General features: G+C 55.6%; 1 protein-coding gene across 11 annotated transcripts in view; it reads right to left on the reverse strand.

Annotated features, from left to right (window-relative positions):
* The window catches only part of UNC13A (unc-13 homolog A), a 119,196-nt gene that overhangs the window by 35,881 nt on the left and 58,064 nt on the right, over window positions 1-25,251 (reverse strand). For 6 of the 11 annotated variants that reach the window (XM_030540658.1, XM_030540657.1, XM_030540662.1 and 3 more), the window contains 16 exons: window positions 23,674-23,723; window positions 21,353-21,431; window positions 17,040-17,045; window positions 16,262-16,333; window positions 15,452-15,671; window positions 14,945-15,172; window positions 13,658-13,799; window positions 12,539-12,708; window positions 11,408-11,523; window positions 10,653-10,816; window positions 8,827-8,989; window positions 6,442-6,510; window positions 5,890-5,979; window positions 4,076-4,210; window positions 3,071-3,204; window positions 2,582-2,667 (listed from right to left, as the gene is read on the reverse strand). In XM_030540658.1, the coding sequence (XP_030396518.1) occupies window positions 2,582-2,667; window positions 3,071-3,204; window positions 4,076-4,210; window positions 5,890-5,979; window positions 6,442-6,510; window positions 8,827-8,989; window positions 10,653-10,816; window positions 11,408-11,523; window positions 12,539-12,708; window positions 13,658-13,799; window positions 14,945-15,172; window positions 15,452-15,671; window positions 16,262-16,333; window positions 17,040-17,045; window positions 21,353-21,431; window positions 23,674-23,723 (1,924 nt within the window). The remainder of the gene's footprint in view (window positions 1-2,581; window positions 2,668-3,070; window positions 3,205-4,075; window positions 4,211-5,889; window positions 5,980-6,441; window positions 6,511-8,826; window positions 8,990-10,652; window positions 10,817-11,407; window positions 11,524-12,538; window positions 12,709-13,657; window positions 13,800-14,944; window positions 15,173-15,451; window positions 15,672-16,261; window positions 16,334-17,039; window positions 17,046-21,352; window positions 21,432-23,673; window positions 23,724-25,251) is intronic. The other 5 variants (XM_030540666.1, XM_030540665.1, XM_030540663.1 and 2 more) reach the window with 1 other exon arrangement.

Raw genomic sequence — 25,251 nt, forward strand, 5'->3', positions numbered from 1 at the left:
CTCTGCTCATCCACCCTCGGGCTGAATCCCAAAGCCCTGGCTCAGGCTCAGCTCCCCAGGACCCATCTCGAGAGGTGTGGGCCAGGCTAGGTGCCCAGAGGGAGAGCAATCAGGGGGCTTGGTGCAGTGGGAGCCGTGCTAGGGACTCGGGTTGGGGGCGAGGGCATTCCCAGGCTGGAAACCCCCCTGCCCCACAAGCTGCTAGCCCGGGCACAGAGGAGAGCAGCCACTGGCCAACTAGCTGGCAGGGAGCCACAGACTCACTCAGGCCACCACGGTTCCTTTCCAGGGTGGAGTTCGACCCAGCACTGTGCTCCTGGAGGGGCTAGAACAGCTGCCCCCAGCCTGTGAGCAGGGGCGGGGGAGTCAGTGCCCAGAGAGAGATGAGAGGGGCTCACCACCTGCCCGGAGCACTGGGGGAAGGGTGAGGACTGCGCAGCTGAAAGACAAGAGGCCTGAGGGGGAGCTATGATGGAGGGCTACGAAATCACGAATGGTGCAGAGAAAGTGACTAGGGAGGTGTTGTTTACCTTTCCCACAACACAAAAACCAGGGGTCGCCTGAGGACATGAGTAGGCAGCGGGTTTCGTACAAACAAGAGGAGGCACTTTTTCCCACAGGGCTTAATTAACCTGTGGAACTCATTGCCAGGGGACGTTGTGAAGGCCAAAAGTATGACTGGGCTCAGCACAGAACTGGGTAAGTTCCTGGAGGATAGATCCATCAACGACTATTAGCCAAGATGGTCAGGGACACAACCCCCTGCTCGGGGTGATCCCAAACCTCTGACAGCCAGAAGCCGAGAGGGAAAGACAGGGGTGGATCATTCCAGCTGCCCTACTCTGTACATTCCCCCAAAAGCTCTGGTACAAGTCACTGTGGGAGGCAGGATACTGGGCAAGACAGCCCATGGCCTGCCCCCGTCTGGCAGCTCTGCTGCTCTTAACGATCATGGTCTATAAGGCCCAGATCCGCCAAGGTATTTCCACCGAAGTCAGTGGATGGTAGGAGTGAGGACGTGGGCTAAGCACCTAACTGGGGAAAGAGATCTGACCGCAGGGGCCCTTTCAGCTAGTGGATAAAGGCCCGAGCCTAACAAAGCCTGATGGCTGGGGGATAAGGCTAGGAAAACACAGACTGGAAACAAGGGGCAAATTCTTAACAGGAAGGAGCAGCTTCCCCAGCTGCCATCATCAGCTCTTGGGGTCTTTAAATCGAGCCTGAGAGCCTTTCTGAAGCTGTTCTGAGGTTCAGCTGTGGGTTTGGTAGGATCACTGGATGGAATAGGGCAGAGTGAGTCAACAGCATGCCCTTGTTGCCAAGAAGGCTAATGGCATTTTGGGCTGTATAAGTAGGGGCATTGCCAGCAGATCAAGGGATGTGATCATTTCCCTCTGTTCGACATTGGTGAGGCCTCATCTGGAGTACTGAGTCCAGTTTTGGGCCCCACACTACAAGAAGGATGTGAAAAAATTGGAAAGAGTCCAGGGGAGGGCAACAAAAATGATCAGGGGGCTGGAGCATATGACTTCTGAGGAGAGGCTGAGGGAACTGGGGTTATTTAGTCTGCAGAAGAGAAGAGTGAGGGGGGATTTGATAGCAGCCTTCAGCTACCTCAACGGGGGTTCCAAAGAGGATGGAGCTCGGCTGTTCTCAGTGGTGGCAGATGACAGAACAAGGAGCAATGGTCTCAAGTTGCAGTGGGGGAGGTCTAGGTTGGATATTAGGAAACAGTATTTCACTAGGAGGGTGGTGAAGCAGTGGAATGGGTTCCCTAGGGAGGTGGTGAAATCTCCTTCTTTAGAGGTTTTTAAGGTCAGGCTAGACAAAGCCCTGGCTGGGATGATTTAGTTGAGGTTGGTCCTGCTTTGAGCAGGGGGTTGGACTAGATGACCTCCTGAGGTCCTTCCAACCCTGATATTCTCTGATTCTATGAACAGACGGCTTCAATGGAGGAATCCCTGGGGAAGCCCTGCAGGAGGTTGGACTAGATGACTGGGACTCCCTAAAAGCTAAAGCACCTAGCTAGCCACTGACTGGCTGCCCTGGTGTTTGCCGGATGCACAGGTCTCCACACAGGAGAGGAGCCTGGGACGGGGGCTTGGTCCACCCTGAGCAGTGGGTTAATGTTACTATTTTCCAAACTGAAATCATTGCAACCAGCGCAGAGAGGGAAATACGGCTGCATTTCCCCCAGGAAGAGGCCGGGACTATTCTCCACCCCGGCCCCGCAGCCAGCATCATGGTGGATGCCGCTTCTTCCCAACGCCCCTTTCTCTAGTGGGTCTTGTCGTGCATTAGCTGAGTGTGTACATTCAGCGCTGCCCTTTGCTGGTGCATCCGGAGCACCTCAGCTGGCATTCTGGGTCTGTGCTGTTAGCAGAGACTCTCCGTTAGCTGAGAGAGCAGGGGAATGCCCCGCATCCCCTCCCCACGTTGGCGGCCGCACTGATCTGCAGCAGGGGACTGCGGTGGAGTTGGGGGTTGCCAGGGCTTTGGTTCAGTGAAATGGAGGCTGATCCCCCATCACTTGCCTGCAGGAGGCAGAGAAGCGACAAGATGCAGCCCAGGAGAGACTCACCTTCCATTGCATATTTCATGTCCTGAGCAAAGAGATTCCACATCACCTCGGCACTGATCTTACCCACGTTCAGCTCCTGAGGGAACCTGGCAAGAAGGGAGGAAAAACGGATGAATCCAACAGCTACAGAATAAATCCCCAAACCAACTACTTCCGACCAAGAGGGATGGTCTCCCCAGTGCCCCCCCGGCACAGTGCCGACCCAGGAACAGCGGCACACACATGGGCCACCCAGGGCTTTTCCCAGGAGGCTCCATGCTTCTCCATTCAGCTCCCAACAGACAGGAGATGGGCAGGTGACAGGAATCCCAAGCGAGGGACAAGCCAAGAGCTGCCCAAGGAGGTCTCCCCCCAGGCTAGTGCAGAATCCTCATGGCTCACGCGTTGATGCTCCCAGAATGGCGTCTGTGAATCAGCTCAGATCTCAGTTTTGCTGACACTCCCTGGCGGAGGCAGGGCTGGTGTGACTGCTCCCAGGCCGGTACTCACTGGTTCAAACAGGGTGTGTATGAGTTCTTATCCTCTTCAATAATTGAAACAATCAGCGTGATGAGTTTGGACCAGAAATCCAGGTTCTTGATGCTGGGCCCCTGCTCCTCGGGGGGGACCTCGCCTTTCTTTGTCTGGGAAAAGCCCAAAACCAAGCAGAGGAAAGTCTTTGGTTAATCACATGTGGGAATGCAGGGATTGCTGTCCCATGGGGCACAACCTCAGTTTGGCTTCCAGATGCTGAGATTTTCCTTTGGCTCGGAAATCAGCGATGGCTGTGACCTGCCAGCTCCTTTCCAGCCCATCCTGTGGGGACCAGGACAGGATGCTCTGACCCAGGCCCAGAACCAGGCTAGGGTCCAGTCTACGGTCAGGCTCCTCGGAGGCGCACACATCTGCACATGTTTCAGAGTTCTCCCTCTGGCCCCACATGGGAAAGCTGAAGACTCGGGCCCCGTTCTACAACATGCGGCTTTTCTAGGAGAGTTGATCCCAGTCGGCAAACATGCACTCCTGTCCCGTGCCTCGCCTGAGCCTTAAACGGGGTGACGCTCCACCAAGCAAAGGGAGGCTGCAGAACTCCCCAACATGTGGGCCCCAGAGTCAGGCGCTAGCTCTGGATCCAAATGAACGGGGAAAGTGCTTAGCTCCAAAGGAAACAGGGATATGGAGGGTGGAGTTCACTATAGGGCTCCCAATCAGGAGAAGGCAGACAGCTCCTCTGGGCCCAATCCCCTGCCAAGAGCCAGCTGGCGGAGCCTGGCCCGGCAGGAGGAAGCCAACTGGGAAGGAGAGCTGGTTATGGGAAGTGGGGACAGCTCTGAGGAAAGCTGCTGCAACTGGGAACTAGGAGCTGAGATTCTCGCTGCCCAGCAGCTGAGAGGCTCTGCCCCGGGCAAAGGCTGATCTGGCAGCGTCTGAGTGTTACACCCGCCCTCGAAAGGCCCTGCCTATCCCACGGCGCGGGGAGGGGGGGGGCAGCCAGGCAGGGCTCCCCCCACGTACCGGGTCGGTCTGGTACTCGCGGCTGTACAGCTCATGGCAGTTGTTGAAGATGTACTCGTAGGTGGAGTTGAGGCAGGCTTTCACACAGTCCTTCACCACCTGGCTGGCCCGGGGCGGGCTCTGCAGCTCCTGCACCTGTGGGATGGGGAAGGGAGACATGGTCACGCTTTGCAACGGCTGCCTCCTGAGACGGACTCGCTGCCTGGAAAAGAAAACCCATGTCGCCAGGAGCTCAGGCAGTGCCAGGCGTTGGCTCTTGGCTGCCAGGGGAGGGACCCCAGACAGCGGGTGTCACTCGGGAAGCTGCCACGGGATGCATCACGGGCCCCCCGAGTTACACAAGGAGCCTCGCTCACTGACCATGTGTGACGCGGTAGGGAGTGGGGCGGATCGACCTGGGAATGTCTGCACGGGGGATGGGGTAGCAGGGGATGACTTTATTTGAGAGACGATACCTGAGCCAAGAGAGGGATGGGGCCAGGTGACACCTTTGCCCTGGAAACTGGACAAAGGGAGAGGAGGAGCCGGGGGCGGAGGGGAGTGAGTCGGCTGTGGGGAGGGGGTTGGTCTTTCAGTTTTGGGCTGGCTGGGAAGAGGCAGGGAACCCCAAGTGTGGGGTCTAAGCTCCTTGCCCCCCAGAGGGACCTGACTGAGAGGTCCTGGCTGTACCTATGAGCCCTGCTTGGGACTGTTCCTGTTGTCTAACAAACCTTCTGTCTTACTGGCTGCCTGAGAGTCGCGGTGAATCATAGGAAGTGTGGGGTGCCGGGCCCTGACTCCCCCTCACTCCATGACACCATGTCCCTAGTGCCAGCCCAGGGCTGCCTGTGTCACAGAGTCACCAGGCGATGCTCTGGAACTGCTCCCCACAAAGCCAGGCAGGACTTTGGGGAGCCTCCTCTCCCTTGGAGCAGACTTGTTCAGGGCAAGAAGCTCACACGGCTTCACCTCCTGGGTCTCTCCTTGGAGCATTCAGCATCCTCTGCCCCTCCGTGCGCTTCCCACAGCGAATCTGCCTCAGTGGGGTCCTGGGGAAGCCACAGGGTCCTGCACCCCCACTTTGCAGTGAGACGTGACTCTCAGCCAGCCAGTAACACAGAGGTTTATTCGATGACAGGAACAGGGTCTAAAACAGAGCTTGTAGATACAGAGAACCGGACCCCTCGGCCGGGTCCATTCTGGGGTCAGTGAGCCAGACCCTCATGTCTGCCCTCAGCCAGCTCCAGACTAACAACCCCTTCCAGCCCCTCCTCTCTGCTCAGCTCCTTTCCCGGGCCAGGAGGTCACCTGATCTCTTTGTCTCCAACACCTTCAGCTGGCACCTTTGCAGAGGAGGGGCCCAGGCCATCAGTTGTTAGGAGACAGAGTGCCAGGCATTTAGGTGCACTGACCCTTTGCTCTGCCAGATACTTAACTGCCATGGGGACACTGAGGCACCAAGACCGTATTCAGAGAAAACATTAAGAACATTCCCAGTTCGTCACAGCCTGCCCAAAGCAGGACCCCCCTGCCGGGGTGAGAAATCCCACCCCTTCTGAGCCAGCAAGGCAGACCCCTGGCATGGGACTGCTGTCACTTCCAGGGTCTCTAGATGCCATTTGACAGAAGCACTGTTATTACCACTGAACTCCATAGTGGTTCGGGTTGGATTTCAGTACACAGGATGGGCAATTAATTAAGCTAATTAATATTTGGTACAGCTCCTCAGCTGCATTCTGGAAGCAGAGGGATCCCAGGCCAAGTGGCTGCTCCTCTGGGAGCTGTGAGGATCTCTCCCTCTGAGAGGGAACCAGCCAGCAGGCACTGCGCGTTACCTTCATTCGGAAGAAGGTGATGCTAGTTAACAGATCCACTGTCGACTTGAGATCCTGCAGCCTCTCCGGGCTGCTGGCAGGAAAGTTGTTCTGTCAGGAAAGAGAGAAGATTAGAGGGCCACATGACAGCTAGGAGAGGAAGCAGGGGGTATCACCGGCTGAAGTTTCAGAGCTAACGGGTGGTCTGATCACACTCATCTGGTGTTTAACACCAATCCTGCTCCCACTGAAACCAGTGGAAAACCTCCCATTTACATCCACAGCTCTCCAAGTCGAGCAGCGTTGCTCCCAGAACTGGGGAAACTGAGGCACAGAATGACTCACCCAAGGTCAGTGGCAGACACTGCGCCTAGAATCCAGTTTCCTGAATCCCCCTCCAGCACCTCTTCCACTGGACCAGCCTGAACCCTGGACAGGCTCGAGCCTGGTGGCAGGCAACTCTTGCACAAGGGACTCAGCTGCAGGTGATCAGGGAGCAGCTCTGAAGCCCGTTTCAAAGGCTGCCGGCGTTCACCCCCGTCCCCCACCCCGTGTGGGGCTGGTTCCCCTTACCCGGTACATGGACAGGTCAATCCGGAGCGAGTTGTGCAGCTGGTCCAGCAGCTTGACGAAACGTTCTTTCTGCAAAGACACACCCCAGTGCCAGGTAAACAGGAGAACGGCAACCAAACCCGTTTCCCCACCTGGCAGGCTCAGCCATTTCCAGCGCAAGGTTGACATACCGCCCCCCTCTGAGCCTTGGCAGCTACCCCCTGTGGCTGGGGGGGACTGGGGTGGTCAGTAGAGCGTGCTGGGTGAGGGGAGCTAGCTACCATCTCACTGTTACACTTAGTAGGAAGGTGCAGAAACAAATGTAAACTCAGGAGTGAACTGTAGTGCAGTGAGCAGCTTAATCCTAGCCGGGTTGTCAAGCAGCCCCTGTCTGGTGACACTGGTATGGGAGCTGGGGAGCCAGAGAGAACCACAGGGTCTGTCGGAGTCCAGCAGCTTCAGTAGAGAAGCCCCTTGAGATCCAAAGCAGGGGAGCCCAAGCTCTCCTCTACTACGAGCTGGATTAGCTGGTACAGAACTGTAAACTGGCCTATACAATGGGGGCCACATTTCAGGAAGGATGTGGACGAACTGGAGAAAGTCCAGAGAAGAGCAACAAAAATGACGAAAGGTCTAGAGAACATGAGCTGTAAGGGGAGAAGAAAAAAACTGGGTTGGTTTAGTCTGGAGAGGAGAAGACTGAAAGGGGACATGAGAACAGTTTTCAAGTACATAAAAGGTTGTTACAAGGAGGAGGGAGAAAAAAATTTCTTCTTAACCTCTGAGGACAGGATAAGAAGCAATGGGCTTAAACTGCAGCAAGGGAGGTTTAGGTTGGACATTAAGAAAAACTTCCTAACTGTCAGGGTGGTTAAACACTGGAATAAATTGCCCAGGGAGGTTGTGGAATCTCCATCATTGGGGATTTTTAAGACAAACACCCGTCAGGGATGAGTCCTGCCATGAGTGCAGGGGACTGGACTAGATGACCTCTTGAGGCCTCTTCCACTCCTGCGATTATATGATGCCACCTTAAAAGGGCCTGAAGTCCTTACTCAGTGAGGACAATGGGAACTTTGCCAGAATAAACCCTAATGGAATCTGGTCTCATTTACACCGCTGTAAATCTAGAGTAATTCCACTCAGTTTCCTGGAGTCACTCTGGGTTTACACCACAGGAAGAGAGAGGCCTGAGTCAGGGTGTTCAGACTGAGGCCTGGGGCTTTTGCCCCATCAGTACTCACTAATTAATAAACACTAATAACTAATCATTGTAAGCAAGTCAACTTTCCACTGGCTGGCAGCCAGGCTGGGAAAGGAACTGAGCCTGCTTCCACAGCCACACGCTCCGCACGGACACGGGCTGCCAGGCTGGTTTCCTGCTGGGATGCTGCCCTAGTGCCGTTCGCAAGGTCTCTCTGTGGGGGGAAGAGATTTGCTAGCGGGGACTTTTATGGGGTTATTCCAGGATTGCACCAGGTGAACAGAGATCAAGAATTGGACCCTCATTTTTAACTCAACTAACTAACTAAAACAATGAGAAGTCCGGTGGCACCTTAAAGACTAGCAGATGTATTATAAATATATTATTATTATATATATTGTATTATAATTATAACGCCCTAATAAATCTGTTAGTCTTTAAGGTGCCACCGGACTCCTCGTTGTTTGGTGGATACAGACTAACACGGCTCCCCGCTGATACTTGGTAACTAACTAACTAACTAACCTTTAACATATTAATCTTTCATCTTTAGAAACTTTCCTGGTTTTAGCTTCCAGTCCCATGTCCCAGTCCCGCCAACACTTACGCACATACTTTCTTTTACACCCATGAGTATTCCCCTGAACTCCCCTGGGCTGGTCAACATAAGTACAGTCAAACAGTCTTTGCAGGATCAGGGCCAAAATGCAAATCTCTCCGAGATTTGTCCGAACCAGATGGGCAGTGGGGAGTCGGGGATTCTACAGAGTTTGCTCTGAATTCAGGTTTCACCAAGAACTACCAGGGCCGTGCAAAAGTCACACTGGATTTTGGTGAAAGCGTTCGGGATTTCTCTGTGGGCAACTGCCCGCCTGCCAAGATTTGCTTTCTGCTGGTGGGTAGGGAGGTTTTTGATATCAAAAGGGTGAGTGTTTGTATATGATTTCATTGCGATTTCCACCAGTGGTCAAAAATGGGCCAGATTTCACTCAAAACTTCCAATGCTTTTTTAAAAGCAAAATTTTACCCTTTTTGGTGAAACAGTCGCAAATTTGCCAAGACAAACGGGAGGGTTTTCAAAGTGGCAATCAAGCAGGGAGCACTTGCTCTTTGGTGGTGATGTTTTTGCATGGCTCCTTCTACTCTGCTCCCCTCCCAACGAGCGCCGAGAAGAGAGAAATAGGAAGGAGAGTTCTACGCACCATAGGACTTACCCCGAAATTGGAAGCAGCAAAGCGGTCTGAGGCAGACACGTTGGTGGAGGCAGTGGTGTGGGCATAGTATGCGTTGATGTTGGCTAGAAGGGTGCTCATCACGGCCGGCACTCCAGGACACATGTATTTGGAGGACAGGCAGGCAAAGTGGCTGAAAGAGAAGAGATGACAGGCTGCAAGGCCTGCAGAGTCTGGGGCCGTGTGTGAGGGCTGGGATGCTGCAGTTATGGGACGTGCTGCACAACGGGTCTGGTGTGGCCTGGGTGGGAGAACAGGGTAGGCAGAATGCAGTGTGCAGGGGAAGGCCGTGGGATGTAGGATGTGTACGTGCTGTGTGGCGGGTGTGCTTTGTAGATCATGGGCCCTGTGTGTTGGAAGGGGCTGCTGTGTGTGCACCTGTGCGCAGTGTGGGTTGTGAAGCAAGTGTGTCAGCAGGGGATAGTATGTAGCGTGTGTTCATCTGTTTATGTATGCATGGCGTGTGGCTTGTAGAATGGGTGTGTGTAGGGGGTGGTTTGGACTGTGTGGTGGTGTGTGAAGGGTGTGTGAGGTGTGTGTATGTGTGTGTGTGAAAGGGGTGTGCACATGTGCAAGATGGGTGTGTGTGCATGCAGGATGTGTGTATGTAAAAGGTGTGCATGTGGGCATGTGCAGTGTGTGTGTGCGTGTGCAATGTGTGTAGTGTGTGTGAGTGCAGAGTGTGTGCATGTGTGAAGTGTGTTCTGTGTGTAGTGCATGTGCAGTGTGCGCAGTGTGTGCAGGGTGTTTTCAGTGTGTGTAGTGTGTGTGTGTGCAGGGTGTGTACAGTGTGCACAGTACACAGTGCATGTAAGGTGTGTGCATGTGCATGTAGGGTGTGCGTGTGTGCGTGATGTGAGTAGAGTGTGTGCGTGTGCAGTGTGTGTAGGGTGAGTTTGTGTGCAGGATGTGTGTGTGTGTACAGTGTGTGAAGAGTGCATGTGTGCAGTATGTGTGCATGTGCAGTGTGTGTAGGGTGTATGTAGGATGTGTGCATGTGCAGGGTATGAAGTGTGTGTGTGTGTGTGTGTGTGTGTGTAGGGCATGCATGTGCAGTGTGTATAGGGTGTGTGCGTGCAGTGTGTGTACGGTGCATGTGTGCAGCATGTGTAGGGCGTGTGTAGGGCATGCATGTGCAGCGTGTGTACAGCGCGTGTGTGCAGCATGTGTAGGGCATGTGTGTGCAGCGTGTGTAGGGCATGCGTGTGCAGTGAGTGCGAGGTGCGTGCAGTATATGTAGGGAGTGCGTGTGCAGCGTGTGTAGGGAGTGCGTGTGCAGTACATGTGCAGTGTGTGTAGGGCATGGGTGTGCAGTGCGTATGTTTGGGAGCAGACTGAGCCCTGCACCTTTCTCTTAAGACCAGAACCAATCTGACACTCTAAGGTGGCGTGCGCCTCTCCCCTGCCCATTGGGTGACTCCATAGCAGCCAGCCCGAGGGGGGACATTGCAGGGTCCATGTGTCTGTCCGAACGGCTGAACTCGTTCCCGCACCCGCTCCCTGGGCCTGGATTAACCAAACACTCTGCACCCCCCACCCCATGTGGGGAAAGCAAGTGGACATCAGTGCCAGGGGCTCTTGGAGACGGGGAATCCCAGAGGGGGGAAGTTCGACACCTTTCTCCCCTCCCACAGCACAGGGCAGGCCTCAGCTGGCGTCAGTCAACTTCACTCATTGACTTTAAGGGGAGCTGCCCCTGGTAACACCGGCCGAGGATCTGGCCCGGTATCTTTACCCTTTGCCCTGTGTTCATTTAACCCCTTCAAACAAAGAGAGAGCAAACGAGAGAGACCCACGTCATGGCCTGGTAGATGGACTCCACCCCGTATCTCATGGCGAACTCGTCCACTATCTCCTGAGCCGTCTCGTCGAAGTACACCTTCCAGGCGTCGTCCCCCTTGGCCTCGGGGATCTTCACCACCCCGTTGTTCTGTATGTCCGTCACGAAGTGGAAGAGGTTCTAATGCACAGGACAGAAGAGAGCCCTCAGGGTCACCGCTAGGTAGGGCGCCAACTGGAGAATCAGTGCGAATGGGTCTGGGGAGGGATTACAACACTGCTGTGTGTATCAGAGGCCCGGCACTGCTGAGCTGATGCTATAAATGGAGAGCTCAGTTCTCTGACCCCCTGGTAAGCATCTGCACCAGGGAAAGTGACTGCAAGAACACTGCCTGATTGGCACAGGTGCACCTGGTGCTGTGCTGGAGGCTTGGGCTGTAGCTGGGAGTGGGCAGGGATATTCAGATCCAGGGGCAGGGGGCCATATCAACAGATGCCCTAGGAAGACAGGTCCACTAGCCCTGGAGACCAAGCTCCCTACACGGTCCCTCTGAGTCCCGGGTGAGGCACGCTGGCATGGGGCAGTGTGTGGCAGAATCAATGCCCCTGCTGTGCCCACTCTGGTGAGGACAGGAGCCCTTCGCTCTCTGGGGTTCCCAGACCAGGCCGTGCAAATTCACTTGAAACTTTAAGACACTTTAAAACCAACGTTCTGATGATAAAAAGGCAGGAGGATGGAGTGGAAGCAGTGAGGCCCTGGGGCATGGCTCACCTCGTGCAGGCAGGTGTACTGCACATGGTACGGTGCCACCTTCTCCTCTCCCTTTATCTCCACGCTGATGTGCAGCCGGATGGCCCCGGACACGGCCGACTTGTCCGTCCGCTTGTCTGAGGACAGGAGAGCAGGAAGCAGAGGAAGCATTAGCTCACTGATGGCCCTTTTACAACAGCAAAAGGCAAAGCTGGCTCCGGGGTGTACTGCCTGGGCCTGGCATGCAGGACGGCTGGGTTCAATGCCCGCTATGACCTGGGGCAAAGCACTGGCCTCAGCTCCTGTTTGTAACAGGGGATAATGCTCTTCCCTTGGTCTATTCAGTTGTAGCTCTCCGGGATGAGGACTATCTGTGGCTATGTGTATGTACGGTTCCTGTAGGTGGTATCACAAATAACAATGAATTTTGGCACATAAATCATGTCTGGACTCCTGCGTCCAGCTGAAGAAGGATGGAGCAGGTGCTGAGAAGGGCTCCTAGGGTGATCAGGGGAATGCAGGGCCTACCTCATGAAAGGAGACAAGAACCTGCCTTGTGTAGTCTGGCAGAATAAGGACTGGAAGGGGGTCTGATTGCTTTCGATACATATGTGGGGGTGCAGGGGACGCCAGGGAGGGAGAGAAACGAAAGGACAGCACTGGCAGAAGAAGGAACAGAGATAAATCCGGCGAGGGACAAACACAGGCTGGAAAGGAGACGCAGGTTTCTAACCATCAGAGGAGAGAGACTCTGGAGCAGCCTCCCCAGAGGAGCTTTGGGGACAAACGACCTAGCTGGGTTGAGGATGGAGCGTGATGTGTGTTGGAGCAGGATTATCAGCCGGAGCTGCCTGCGATAGCAGGGATTGGGATGCGGGGCCCAGGAGGTCCCTGCCAGCCCTGTGGCCTCTGTCCAATGATGCAGTAACAAATAAATACAATACAATGACACACCGGCCGTGAAAATGATAAATAGCGACAACACACTCTGACTTGCTAACTCTGAAAAGCTTTTAAATCTTGTTTGCACGGAAACTGCTACGTACCGCAGAGTCGCAGCCAGTGGAGTCAATGGGAGCGGGTCACTGACTGCCGCGGGGGCTGGAATGGGCCCTAGAGTTGTATATTGACTGTGCTGGGACAGGGAATTACCTAGGTTGTACCAGACATCCATCTCCCCGCTCAGCGTCCGGACCTCTATGATCGTCTGGCCCAGAAAGTCATCGGATTCTCTCTTAAAGCGCTGCTTGACACGGGACTTGATATCGTCGTCCTCGTCCCAGACCCGGACCTTGATCCGATCGGAGGAGTTATGGCATTCGCTGGGGACAGAGAAATTCCCAGAGCAATGCCATGAACCAGGTTAGCCTCCAGGAAGGGGGCATTCCTAGCAAAGAACCCCCCGCCCATGCCCCAGCAAAACCCAGCTATTCACCTGGGAGCTCCCTCAGACCCTTGCAGTCCTATCGCTGGGGGTGGGTAACTGCCCCTGGACCAGCATCCTCTGAGCCTGTAATTCCCATCGACAGACAGTGCTGGCATGCGGATGCACTTTTTAATTCCCACATGGCCCATGCACTGGGCTTAAGTGGGACTTAAGTGGTGCATGGACCTTGTGCAGGTTTTGTACATAGGGGTGACCCGTCCAACTTCAATCCTGACCCAGGAGACCTGGAATTCAGCCTCCTTGGGCATCCGGCAGAGAGAGCTAGCACAAAGCTCAGGTGACACAAGGGTCTCCTGCAGGAAGGGTGGGAAGATCATGCATTCAGGTAGCATGAAGCCACAGGACCTACAGCCATAGGCTGGCCAATCCTTCCAGTGCTGTAATGTCCTGGGGGAGAGGCTGTCCCCTCCAAATTCCTGACCAGGGTTTGGAAACAACCAGGAGAAACTGACCCCTGGAAAATTCATCCCAGATATAGAGAGCCCAGTGCACACCAGGAGTCAGTGGGTGTGTGGGGGGGTATGTCTACACAGCACACTACTAACCCCCCTGCTCTGACTCTGATTTCAGCTCACGCCCCCTTCGGGCAGCACACAAATCAGTTTGACTCAGGTCAGCAGGCGCTCTGGGCCCAGGTCCGAGGACGGGGTTTGGGACAGAGCCTAAAACCCACTGTGACTCGGTCCAGGTCCTGTCCCTGTGCAGTGTGGATGCAAATCAAGCTGCAGACCTGGGTGACTGAGAAGAAGGAACAGGCGGACCCGCATGCGCCAGGGCAGCACTGGGGACTAGAGAGGTTGGGCTGGGATTAGGATGTAACTTACAAATGGAAATTCTCCTCCCAGACCGGATTTAGATTTCCATAGATTGTTTTAGTCCTTTTTTTCGTCTTTCCAACCTGGACAGTAACATACGGGTCACTGGAGCCTGTCTTATCCTTTGCCTGCAGGCCCTGGGCACAGACAACTATAACACAACACACACCCCATGCGCACAGAGGCACAAATGTTTATATGCACACACACAGCACCACGCACCAGCCAGCCCCACAGAGACACAATACACACACAACAGAGAGAACAGATAAAAACAGGAATCAATGGCAGATACAGAACAACTGGGCAACAAGCGATTTTCAAATCAGCCAGCGCTCGAAAGAGGAGCCTGACTTGGCTTGGGATCCATTGCAAGGGCTGGATCCAGGCATCCAGCTGGATTGGTGTGGGATCTAATGGGAATTCACTTCCTTTTGCCAAAAGCCGCACGGGAGACATGTTTCCTGGGCTCCCAAAGGGAGAAAAGTGCCCGGTTAATTTCCTCTCAGCTGCTTGCACCTGGCACAGTCTCTGCAATGGGCTAACGAGAGCAGAAGAATATCTACTGCACGAGGGACCTGACCTATCCTGCTGCGACATCCCCAGCAGAGGACAAAGTTGGGCTCCAGAGATATGCACACAGAGCCCTGGGAGTTGACAGCCTCATTAACAGGGAGCTGCAGCCCATGCAGACTTCAGGTCCCAGCATGCGATGCTCTGTCCTTAGTCAATTTCGAGTGGAACAAGGCAACACACAGCATGCCCTGCAGCAGAGCCGTAACTAGGGATTTTTGTGCCTGAGGCAAGGGACAGGGGCGGCACATCTGGCTCTTCCGCAGCAGGTTCCTCTCAGAGGGAAGGACCTGCCGCCGAATTGCCGCTGAATTTCCGCCGAAGAGCCGGACGTGCCGCCCCTCTCCCTTGCTGACGACCGGCGGCAATTTGGTGGCAGGTCCCTCAGTCCCTCTCGGACGAAAGGACTTGCTGCTGAATTGCCGCCGAAGGAGAGACTTTCTGTGCCCCTCACCTTCTGCGCCCAAGGCAAGTGCGTCACTCGCCTTGCCCTCATTACGGCACTGCCCAGCAGCAATAGAGCTGAGAGTGCCTGGCCCAGCGTTCAGAAGGTGGCATGGTGTCCCCATGATGTGGTGCTGGACGGTGCCAGCTCCAGCGTCATCACGGTGGGATGGGGACATCCAGGGATCTCCAGGGGGCTGCAGGTTCTACTCCCCTCCCCCTCTATCAGGGGTGCGTGTCCAGAGCTGGCAGGGCACGTCGGCCTGGCCCTGCCCCTACCTGTGATGCTGATCTTGGCTGACCACTTGGAGGTGCCATCCAGCACGCTCTGCTTCACGGCCTTCATCTGCTGGGTGTGGGTGGCTTTGGAGACGGCAAAGATCTCTTGGATCAGCTCAAAGATCTCCGGCTTGTTCCGCTCCCGGATTTTCATGCGGTCCTTCAGCACCATGATGATGTTCTGGGTCCGGTCCTCCGCCCCGTGCTTGGAGCTCTTCTCGGCCGCTCCTGGGGGCGATAGGGAGGGGAGATTCTGGGACAGACTGCCTTTGGGGAGCACTCACACTGGGGTGGCCCCCTCCCAAGCATTCATTCCGTGCTGGCATTAAAGAGTTAACTGGGGTATGTAAGACCCCCTGCTCTGGCCCCCTGCATGGGGGTCTGTAAGACATCAAAGGCATGCAGAAGGCTTAGGATTTGTGCTCCTAAATCACTTAGGGTCTGTTGACAACCCCCCACCCCAATATCCTTAGATGCCAAAGGAAGAGAGAGGCTGCGCCCCCTTACTTTGTAGGCAGTCTGCGTTCAGCAGGTCTTGGCACTTCTCATGGCACTTCACCCCACACTCTGTACAGCGCATGCCCTGCCGGGCGATGCCCCACAGCAGCCCCTCGCACTCGTAGCAGTACGTGGGGGTGGTGGCGGTCCACACCTCGAAGTTGTGGGGGGTCGTGGAGGAGATGGGGTAGATTAAGGCTTGAAGGGTCTTCTTGTAAACATGGTTTTTCTAAGCAAAGAAATGAGGCAGGGGAAAGGAAAAAAAGCTCACACCATCCAGGCTCTTGTCTGAGCGGGGTAGGGCTGCTCCCAGCCAGCGAAAGACCCCCAGAGATGGGCTTATAGACACAGTGGTCTCCATCCCTCCAGTACTGGGCATGCAGACCTTCCCCTGTCACTGACGTGCGGCCAGCTCTGGGGTGGGACGCAGCCGCTATTTAACAGCGCTCAGCAACGGGATGGGCATGAAGGACACCAGTGCAAGTGGGCAGAATGCAATGACCTTCCTTGGGATTAGCCCAGTTCATACCCCAGCTGGGAAAGCTTTAACAACCACGAGCAGGCTCGTTATTTTTTTCCTCTCTGAGAGATGACATCTCTCATGGCACAGAGCCCCTGGTAACCACCCTGGTTCAGCCCTGACTCAGGAACAAGTAATCTCAGCTGCACCGCTTCCCTGCAGCACCCGTCTCTTCCTTGGCAGGCCCCTGTCCCACGGATGACACCCCGCTCCGACCCCGCTTCGTTTGTGCAGTCTGACAGGCTCAGTGTCTGGAGCCTGCGACAGCAGACTCAGGGATGCCGAGGGGTGGCACTTACTAGCTCTTCATTGTTTAAGGTGCTTGATGCTAGTGCTGACGTGATTCCGGCTTTCCTGGACTGGACCAGCGACTGTTGGAGCGAAACAGAACCAAACAGCTGTATCAGCGGGGAGGAGTCACAGCCAGCCCCGCCCCCCACCCGGTGGGCTTTTAAAAGCACAGGTCTCAAGGCCAGATGCCCAGCTCCTCAGTGTGGTGGAAACCACAGCATCTCCAGAACATCTCTAGGGTCCTGCCCCAGCCCGGGCCCAATGGCCAAAGTACTCAGCAGGCCATTCAGTGGGACGCATTCAGACATGGTCCTGGGCGCTGCTGCAGCAGGGGGTGGATGAAATGACTAGCACGCCAAGGCCACGGGCCCTTTGGGCATCTGGGCCAAAGCCTGGGCAGGGAAACGGGGGTTCAGGATTAGTCACATGGTAGCTACCAAAGCAGGACAACCCTTCAAGCCCAGAGCCCTCATCTCTGACAAAGGGGAAGCTCCTCAATGCCAGGTGACAGACACCTGCCTGGCCCCCAACTCAGGCGGCCCTCACAGCATGTGGCCAGACAGGACCCAATTCACCAGCCCGCATTGGCCTCAATTTCATCCCCATTCAAACAATTTGGGGTGGTCTTGACTCAACCTCCAGATCCTCCTCCCTGCCCCCAATCTACAATTCTCTGCCGTGGGAGCTGCTCATGAGCCCGGCCGTTTATATTAAAGCCCCGAATATTTTCTACTAGAAACAGGACAAAGGAGGAAACTCAGGTGCGAGAAACAACGCAGGACTCACCATAGCCTGCGAAGGAGCCCAGAGCCAGAGGGATGGAAAGCAAAAGACAGTTATATCAACCCTTTCACGCAGGGAAGTCAAGTCCCACTTCTTTCCTCCCTGTCATAGGGAGTCGATGGGGAAACAGACGGCACCAAATGCTAACCCACTTCTGCACAGCTCTGTTGCTGTTTCCCACTCTCAGCCAGGAGCTGGAACTAGGTGCATTCTGTACCCCAGGTATTGCAGGGACCCCCAGGCCCCTCAGCGGTTCAGGGGGGCTGAGTGTGGGCGTAATAAAATGAAGGCATGGACCAGAGGAAGCAGGGTTAAGATTCAAGTATGGCTCTGGGCCAGTGATAGGGGTTGGCGGGGGCAGGAGTGGGGTGCAACAGCAGATTCTTCTGTCTGAGAAGAGAGGATGCACGGTTCCATCTGTATTCATCTGGGCACAGCCGCCGGGCAGGGCCAGCTTGCTTCCTGGGCGCTAGTGCCTGATCTGAAGCTCAGTGGAGTTGGTGGGAAGCTTTCTATAGGGTTTAAGGGGTCACCCAAGGAAGGGAGCCTGGCTGCTACAGAGATAAAGCTGTCCATGGTGGATGTGGATAAAATGCATCCCAGTGCAGCGAGTCACCAGGAGTCTCAACCACGGGGCATCTTCCCTGCTGTCCGTATCCCCCTATGCATACTACAGCCTAGTGCAGACACCTTCCCTTCATCACTCAACCCAGGACCGCTCCAGCACCAACACAGAGAGACAAACACAACACTCAGCACAGGGGCATCAGCAGCGGCTTGCCCTCCTGGGGCCAGGGGAGAGAAGCACGTGGGCACCACGCGGACAAGACAGCAAAGGAACAAGGCGAGGCAGCTGGGGTGGAGAGAAACACGAGGACAACAGAATCCCTGGGGCGGGGTGCAGAGCACAACCCCAACCAATGGATTGAAGAGGGGGAGGGGAAGGCAAAGGGGGAACCGAGGTGAGAAGGCTAGAAGGGGTCCAGTTTCAAATTTTGCCCTTCTTTGTCACCAGCAAAAATCGCACCAAGCAGGCTGCGTGTTACGTGTGGGGTCTGCATGGAGGGGAGCTTGACCGGTGCTGGGTGAGCCTTGCCACTGCAATATGCTGTGAATTACAGCAGTGCACGTAATGGTATATAGTCTGTGAATTATGGGAGGGTGGCACATGCAGTGGCTTATATCCTGTGGATTACTTGGTTGCAGCAGTGCCCAGTCTAGTCAGTAGATTTACAGCAACGTATATGTAGCAGTGTATAGTCTGTGAATTACGGGAGCATGTTGGTTAGAGAAGTTAATTACAGGAATACACTGGTTGTAAGGGTATATCCTGTTACTTACGGGCGTGTGTGTATTGTATATTGTAGTGTATATGGCTTGCTCTAATGGCACGGAGAGTCTGAGTTATGGGACTGTGCTCCATAAAGTGGAATATACTCTGTGAATTATGAGCGTGTCCTGAATGCAGCAGAATATGGAGAGACCTGCAGGAATGTGCTGGATGGTGCCGCCTGTGTGCTGTGACTTAGGAGAATGGGCTCGATGGTGCCGTCTACGTACCGGGAATTACGGGACTGTGCTGGATGGTGCTGTCTATGTGCTGTGAATTACGGAAATACAGTGGATGGTGCCATCTATGCGCCGTGGATTATGGGAGTGTGCTGGATGGTGCCGTCTATGTGCTGTGAATTAGGGGAATGCGCTGGGTGGTGCTGTCTATGTGCTGTGAATTAGGGGTATGCGCTGGATGGTGCTGTCTTTGTGCTGTGAATTAGGGGAATGCGCTTGGTGGTGCCGTCTATGTGCTGTGAATTAGGGGAATGTGCTGGATGGTGCCGTCTATGTGCTGGGAATTATGGGTATGCGCTGGATGGTGCTGTCTATGTGCTGGGAATTATGGGTATGCGCTGGATGGTGCTGTCTTTGTGCTGTGAATTATGGGAATGTGCTGGGTGGTGCCGTCTATGTGCTGGGAATTATGGGTATGCGCTGGATGGTGCCGTCTATGTGCTGGGAATTAGGGGAATGCGCTGGGTGGTGCCGTCTATGTGCTGGGAATTAGGGGAATGTGCTGGATGGTGCCGTCTATGTGCTGTGAATTAGGGGTATGCGCTGGATGGTGCTGTCTTTGTGCTGTGAATTAGGGGAATGTGCTGGATGGTGCCGTCTATGTGCTGGGAATTATGAGTATGCGCTGGATGGTGCTGTCTATGTGCTGGGAATTATGAGTATGCGCTGGATGGTGCCATCTATGTGCTGTGAATTAGGGGAATGTGCTGGATGGTGCCATCTATGTGCTGGGAATTATGAGTATGCGCTGGATGGTGCCATCTATGTGCTGTGAATTAGGGGAATGTGCTGGATGGTGCCATCTATGTGCTGGGAATTATGAGTATGCGCTGGGTGGTGCCATCTATGTGCTGTGAATTAGGGGTATGCGCTGGGTGGCACCCTCTGTATGCTGGGAATCATGGGAATGCATTGGATGCTGCTGGGAAGATTTCCACTGCCCTTGTGAAGGGATCTGGGAACAAAACTAGAAACCAAATGTTGCCACAGAAGGACTCGGACTGATGCCCCGCATTGGACAAGGCCCCTAGAAGCTCTGTTAAAGAGACAGCATCCATTGGAACAGTGCCCTCCTCCGCACTCCCCAAGCAGGCTGGCTCAGTCCCTAGGAGCCTGAGGGGCTGGGGGGCAGACCCCCACTGGCTAGCTCTGCGGAGCTAACGGCCAACTTCCTGCAAGGGCAGCAAGTGACACTCCCAACAGGGGAGTCCCTGGGAGTCCCAGAAATGTCGGGTTGGAAGGGGCCTGGAGAGGTCACCCCTGCGCCGAGGCAGGACCATGTGAACCTAGACCAGCCTGAAAGGGGTTTGTCCAGCCTGGTTATAAAGCCATAACGCAGGGTGAACAAGGAACAGAGGTGGACTCAGGCTGAGATGCCTGATCCAACCCTGCTCCAGCTCCCCGCTCAGCCTCATCTCCTTGCCAAGTCACTTCACTTCCTGGCTTTCTCTCCGCTGATGTTTGAGACTTTCAGGATTTCTCCTGCTTTCTCCATGTCTTGAGTCTCCCCCAGCAATTCGTACACACTCACTCAGACAGTGTCTGGAGGGCAGAGTCTTCCAGACGTGTCCGAGGAGGCCTTCGCTCTGCTGGATGCCCCTATCGGCAGGCCCAGCTGCCGCACAGAGGCTAATGTCTGAACGGAGTCACTGAAGTCAGTGACCGGGCTCCCTTGGGCTTCGCCGGGGCCTGGGCTTCGCCCATCTTAGCACGCCTACAAAGGGCTCCAGTGGGTCAGCATTGGGGAGGGGGCCAGGCAGGCAGTCCAGCAGTGGGGCTGCTGCTAGGTTTTCGGACGCTCGTTCCGTGCTTGGAGGGGCCTGTGCTATCCATGTGGCCAGGGAGTGACGCCTGCTCAGAGACATGGCTCCAGTGCCGCACACCCACCCTGCCAGGAACCAGGGCCTGCAGCAGGGCCAACCCGCGGGCAGCCCAGCCAGGGCGGTTCTCTGTATCAGCTGCCTGACGGGGGAAAAGAGGCAGCAGACCAACCCTTAAGCCCAGCAGCAGTTCAGTGGCTGCAATTGCTCCTGTACTAGCCTTGAACTCAGCCCTGCTCATGCCTTGCCTCACCCTCGATAACCCAGTCCTGACCCTCGGCTCCAGGTCTGACCACAGCTCTGACGCTGGGCTCTGATTTCTGGCTACCAGCTCCCACTCTAACCACCTGCCGTGACTCCTGCTCCAAGTACCACGCATGCCCGCCACGCCCCAGTCCTGTGCCCCTCCCTGCCCTGTGCTCCAGAAGCCTCTCGGGGGGAGCTTGCTGGGGCTTGGTGGAGGGTTTGGGCCGGGAGAGGGAGGGAAGGACCGGGCAGGTGATGCAAAGGGTGCTCTCTCTTTAACTCGGAAGACCACGAGCTCACCAGATCGCTGACTAGTGGGAAGGATTTGCGTCCAGGCTTAATATCAGGCATGCTGTCAATGCAACGCAGAAACTTTACCGCCGCTCCCCTGCGGTAGAACCCAGCCAGCCAGCACCACAGGAAAGAGAACAGAAACACAGCCATGTTAAACAGAGCGAGCGAGGCAAGCGGGGCGAAGAGAGCCTGAGCCGGATTAAAGAAGGAGGGGGCCACTGACGGGCGAGGTGGGAGGCTGCTACTGATGCTAAGAGAGGCCCCCGCCCCTGAGTGGCAGCCCCACCAGCCCTTTGGTTAACCTGGCTCAGGCCAGCTCCGTGGCACACTCCAGCAGGGGCAGAGCAGACAAGCCAGGGAAGCCAGCGGTGTCAGGAGGAGCCTCACCAAATCGCTAACTAGGGGGATTGGCTTTCTCTTTCGTATGTCGGGCATGCTGTCAATAATGATCAGACCGCCGCCAGGCCTGGAAGAGAGACAAGAGTCAGAGGGGACGGGACAGGGAGACCGACCAAGACACCCATGCACAGAGGGGCCTGTGCTCTGCCCAGCACCCGGCAGGTGTCCCCGTTGCATGCCAGCGGAGATGCTCTGTGGCTACTGTGTGCCCCTGCTCTACCCGCATCCCTGCCCTGCAGGGGGGACAGCGAATGGGTTAATATAGCAGTGGGCCCACCCCCTGCCCCAAGCCCCCTTCGAGCCACACAGCTGAAGGCCAGAAGGGACGGCCCGATCGGCCCGACGGATTTCCTGTAGCTCACAGCACCAGGTCCCACCCAGCTGCCCCCGCATTCGGCCCATCTGTTGTGCCCATTCCTGCCCAGGCTCTCCAGATCCATCCTGTCCCCGAGAGACACAGACAGAGGGGAATGAAGCAGGGTCTGCACATGTCTCCCTCCCCGTCACAGAGACCCTGCAGTCGCACAGCCAGGGAGAGACCCCCGAGACCACAGCTCAGCACAGCAGCAGCTATGCAGCAGTGAAAGGACCGGGGGTGGGAAGTGGGGCTGGGCAGAGAGACCACAAACCCTGGCTGGGGGCAGGGACGATCCCTCCAAGGGCCTCGCTCGGGGTTCACTCACTCCACTGCGAACGGGGAGGGACTTGCCCTGAGAAAGGGAGTTTATTCGGAAGAACAAAAATGTGAATTTCAGTAAGTTTCGGCCTTTTGTCAATGGTGGGTCCCAGAACTTTGCTCCCATGCTGGTTTCAACAGAAAATGCTGTGCATTGGGGCTGGCTTTGGGGTTTCAGAGTCAGGGGCAGCAATTTGCCCCCACTGTGCACAGAAGTGAACAAGGAAGCGAGGTGCCCGGGAGCGGAAGATCCAGGCCCCTCAGCTCCGTAGGGTACAGTCTCCTTTACTGCTACAGCTGCTGTAAGTAGTTTGTGCAGAAAGTTTTCCCACTAAAAACGTCCCAGGTTTGTTGCAAGTGAAACGTTTAAGTGTCAATTTGGATGAAATCTTGGATCTTTGCCACCCTAAATGTCAGAATGGGCATTTCTGTCCCTAAGCAACACTCCGAAAAGTGGTTCTTTGGACTGACAGGGCTGCTTTGTTTGGGATTTTTTAGTTTAAAGCCAGACAAAGCATTTCACGCTGCGACGCAACGTGCATTTTGCCTCATCCTGGCGTTTTGCGGGGTCGCTGGACAGTTTGCCGTGGCAAGGGAATGGCTGGAAGGGGAAATGAAAAGGCTTGTTTGGGTTTGAAACCTCAGTTGGAAACCTGAAATCTCTCAGGGAAAAATGTGTTGGTTTTCTGACCCACTTCAATAGCTACATAGCCCAGGCCAGGAGTTCTGGAGACCCAGTGCCACCGCCTTGGGACGGGAGCCAGAGAAAACCCCAGGCCTGCCCACGTTCAGCAGCCTCAGTACAGAACACTTGCCATTCGTCACAGCTGAGCTGCGTGTCTTCTGAGGGACATGGCAGGTGGGGACTTCTCAGACTCTTTAATTCTGGGTCTCTCCACACAGATCCAGGAGAGCAGAGCTCTCTGGAAGCAGGTCCCACTGTATCTGCCATGGGGGAAGTGTGGCTGATACATCTCCCTGCCTCTCGAGGGATGGCTGGGCAGAGACGTCACTGCTGTTTCATCTCAGCCAGCCAGCCCCTAGGGGAACTCAGCCTCCTCTCCCCCTGGGAAGTCGGACATGCAGGGCCCTTCCTGAGAGGTTTGGAAGATGGGACTGTGACATGCCGCCCGGGAAGGGGACCAACGTGGCATGTCCAGAGAGCAAAGGGCATCACACGCATTGATGCTTGGCACATCCTGGGCACTTAGAGCGCAGAAAGGAGGTGGGAACCTGCTGCAACCTGCAGCACAGGGGTCGGTGACTGCTGGACACACTTGCTCTTTTCTGTTCCTCAGCTTTTTCTGCCCGATTCGTTCCAGTGGAGACGAGCAGTTTGCTGGCTCGGGTGCTGCTGGGGCCTGGCAGATCTGCACTACCCTCCCGTTGCAGTAACTGACCTGTGCCCAGTGGAGCAGCCTACGGAAAAGGCCCAACTCTGAAAAACGGATCCACTGTGGCTGTCGTGGGCTGGGGAGATGTCTCTCTTTCCATAGTGCTCCCTGCCCCACAGGGTCATTCTGTAAGGTTCATGTATCCAAGATGTCCCCCACCCCAGCCCCCAACGCCAGGGGCTCAGGTTTCGCAGATGCCCTGGGGCCAGAAGAGATTTCAGGTTTGCCCAGTTACTCACCCGCCTTTAAACCACAGCGACTTCGCCTCGCCAGATCCTTCTCCCCGGGCCTGTAGGACAGACAGACAGAGTCAGTGCTGCTTCCTGGACATGCAGGTGAACCAGGGCAGGCAGCCAGCTGGGGCGAGCCACAAGCAGCAGATTTACTGGGGCTTCCCTGTGCTGAAGAACAAGTGCTTGGGAGACACACAGGGAGCGTTGAACAACAATACACAGCGCAGCAGACACAGGGGGGCTCAGGTGGGTCGAGGGACAGGGAATAAAATATATTAGAGAGTCCGGAGATGAATGAGCAAAATAACAGCTGCATTTAACCAAGAGCTAAATTCAACTAGATGAGCAGGAGAAACAAACCGCCCAGCCCTCTGGCCATGCAGATTCTAGCAAGGAGCTCTGTTGCCGAGCAGTTTGACAAAGCTGATTAACCCACTGCTGGTAGCACAGAAATTTGGGGGAATCCGGAAGCCAACCAATTGATCAGAAAAGTTTGACTGGTCTGCTCTGTCCAGAACTCTTTCGGAAGATGTTGGACCGGCAGAGTATATGGGATGCTGAGTATATCTGGGATGGGCCGTTGCAGAGGGATGAGACCAGACATCCATGGAGGACTTTGCTTTCCCAATTGATTTTTCACTTGACAAGACTGGGAAAAAATCTAGGGCCCAGTAGAGCCTGGGGGAGAACAGGCGCAAACACCAGTGATGGCCCCTCAGTCTGGCACCCCGTCCTCCCCGCACCCGCACACACACACACAGCAGGATGGGCACACGCAGCGCGGGTCCGGGTTCAAGCAAACATGCTTACCTGCATGCGGGCCACCGCCCTGCCCCACGGGGAGGGGAGCCGCAGCCACAAGGGCCAGGTTGGTGAACAACTGAAAAGAGAAGCAGTGGGGGGGGGGATCGACGCCCCAGGGGGGCGAATCCGGAACCAAAAGAAAAAGAAAAGATGGAGGATGGAGTCTAAAAACAGAACAAAAAATGGTCAACTCAATAAAAGAGACGGGGATGGGGGGGGGGGGGAGGGAGCCACGTGGACAGATCAACGTGTACATGAACCAGACACAGCCGGGAGTGAGCTCTGCCGGGTCGCCTGCGCAGCGCTCCACACTCTACCCTTCTCCTGGGGAAGAAGCCCTGCTTGGGGGCTAGGGGAACGTCTACACAGCACCCGAGCTCGCCTGAATCCCGTCAGCGCAGCTGGCAGCCGGAAGCCAGCACTGCTGGGGCTTCAGCTTGGGTAACCCAAGCCCAGTGCGGACTCCGAGTCCATCCTGGGCCTGCTAGCCCACTCCGAAGCCTGTGCGGGGCTGTTGTCACGTAGCCGTGCCGCCCAGATTCAGGCCAGTTCAGGGCAGCTGGCCCATGCCCACCTTGTGCTGTGTAGACGTAGCCTGAAGTGCCGCTGACTTCACTGGGAACACGCAGCTCGTCAGGGGCCAAAGGGCTGGGCAGGTGCATGCGGAGATACAGGAAGACTCGCTCGGCTCTGTCCAAAGCCCCCTCTCCGGATTTACCCCAGCTCCTCTACCCCCCATCTTGGCCAGCAGTCTCCAGTACTCCAGGCCGTGCACTAGCC

This window comes from Gopherus evgoodei, chromosome 22 (genome assembly GCF_007399415.2).
Source record: "Gopherus evgoodei ecotype Sinaloan lineage chromosome 22, rGopEvg1_v1.p, whole genome shotgun sequence".
NCBI classification, from domain to species: domain Eukaryota; kingdom Metazoa; phylum Chordata; order Testudines; family Testudinidae; genus Gopherus; species Gopherus evgoodei.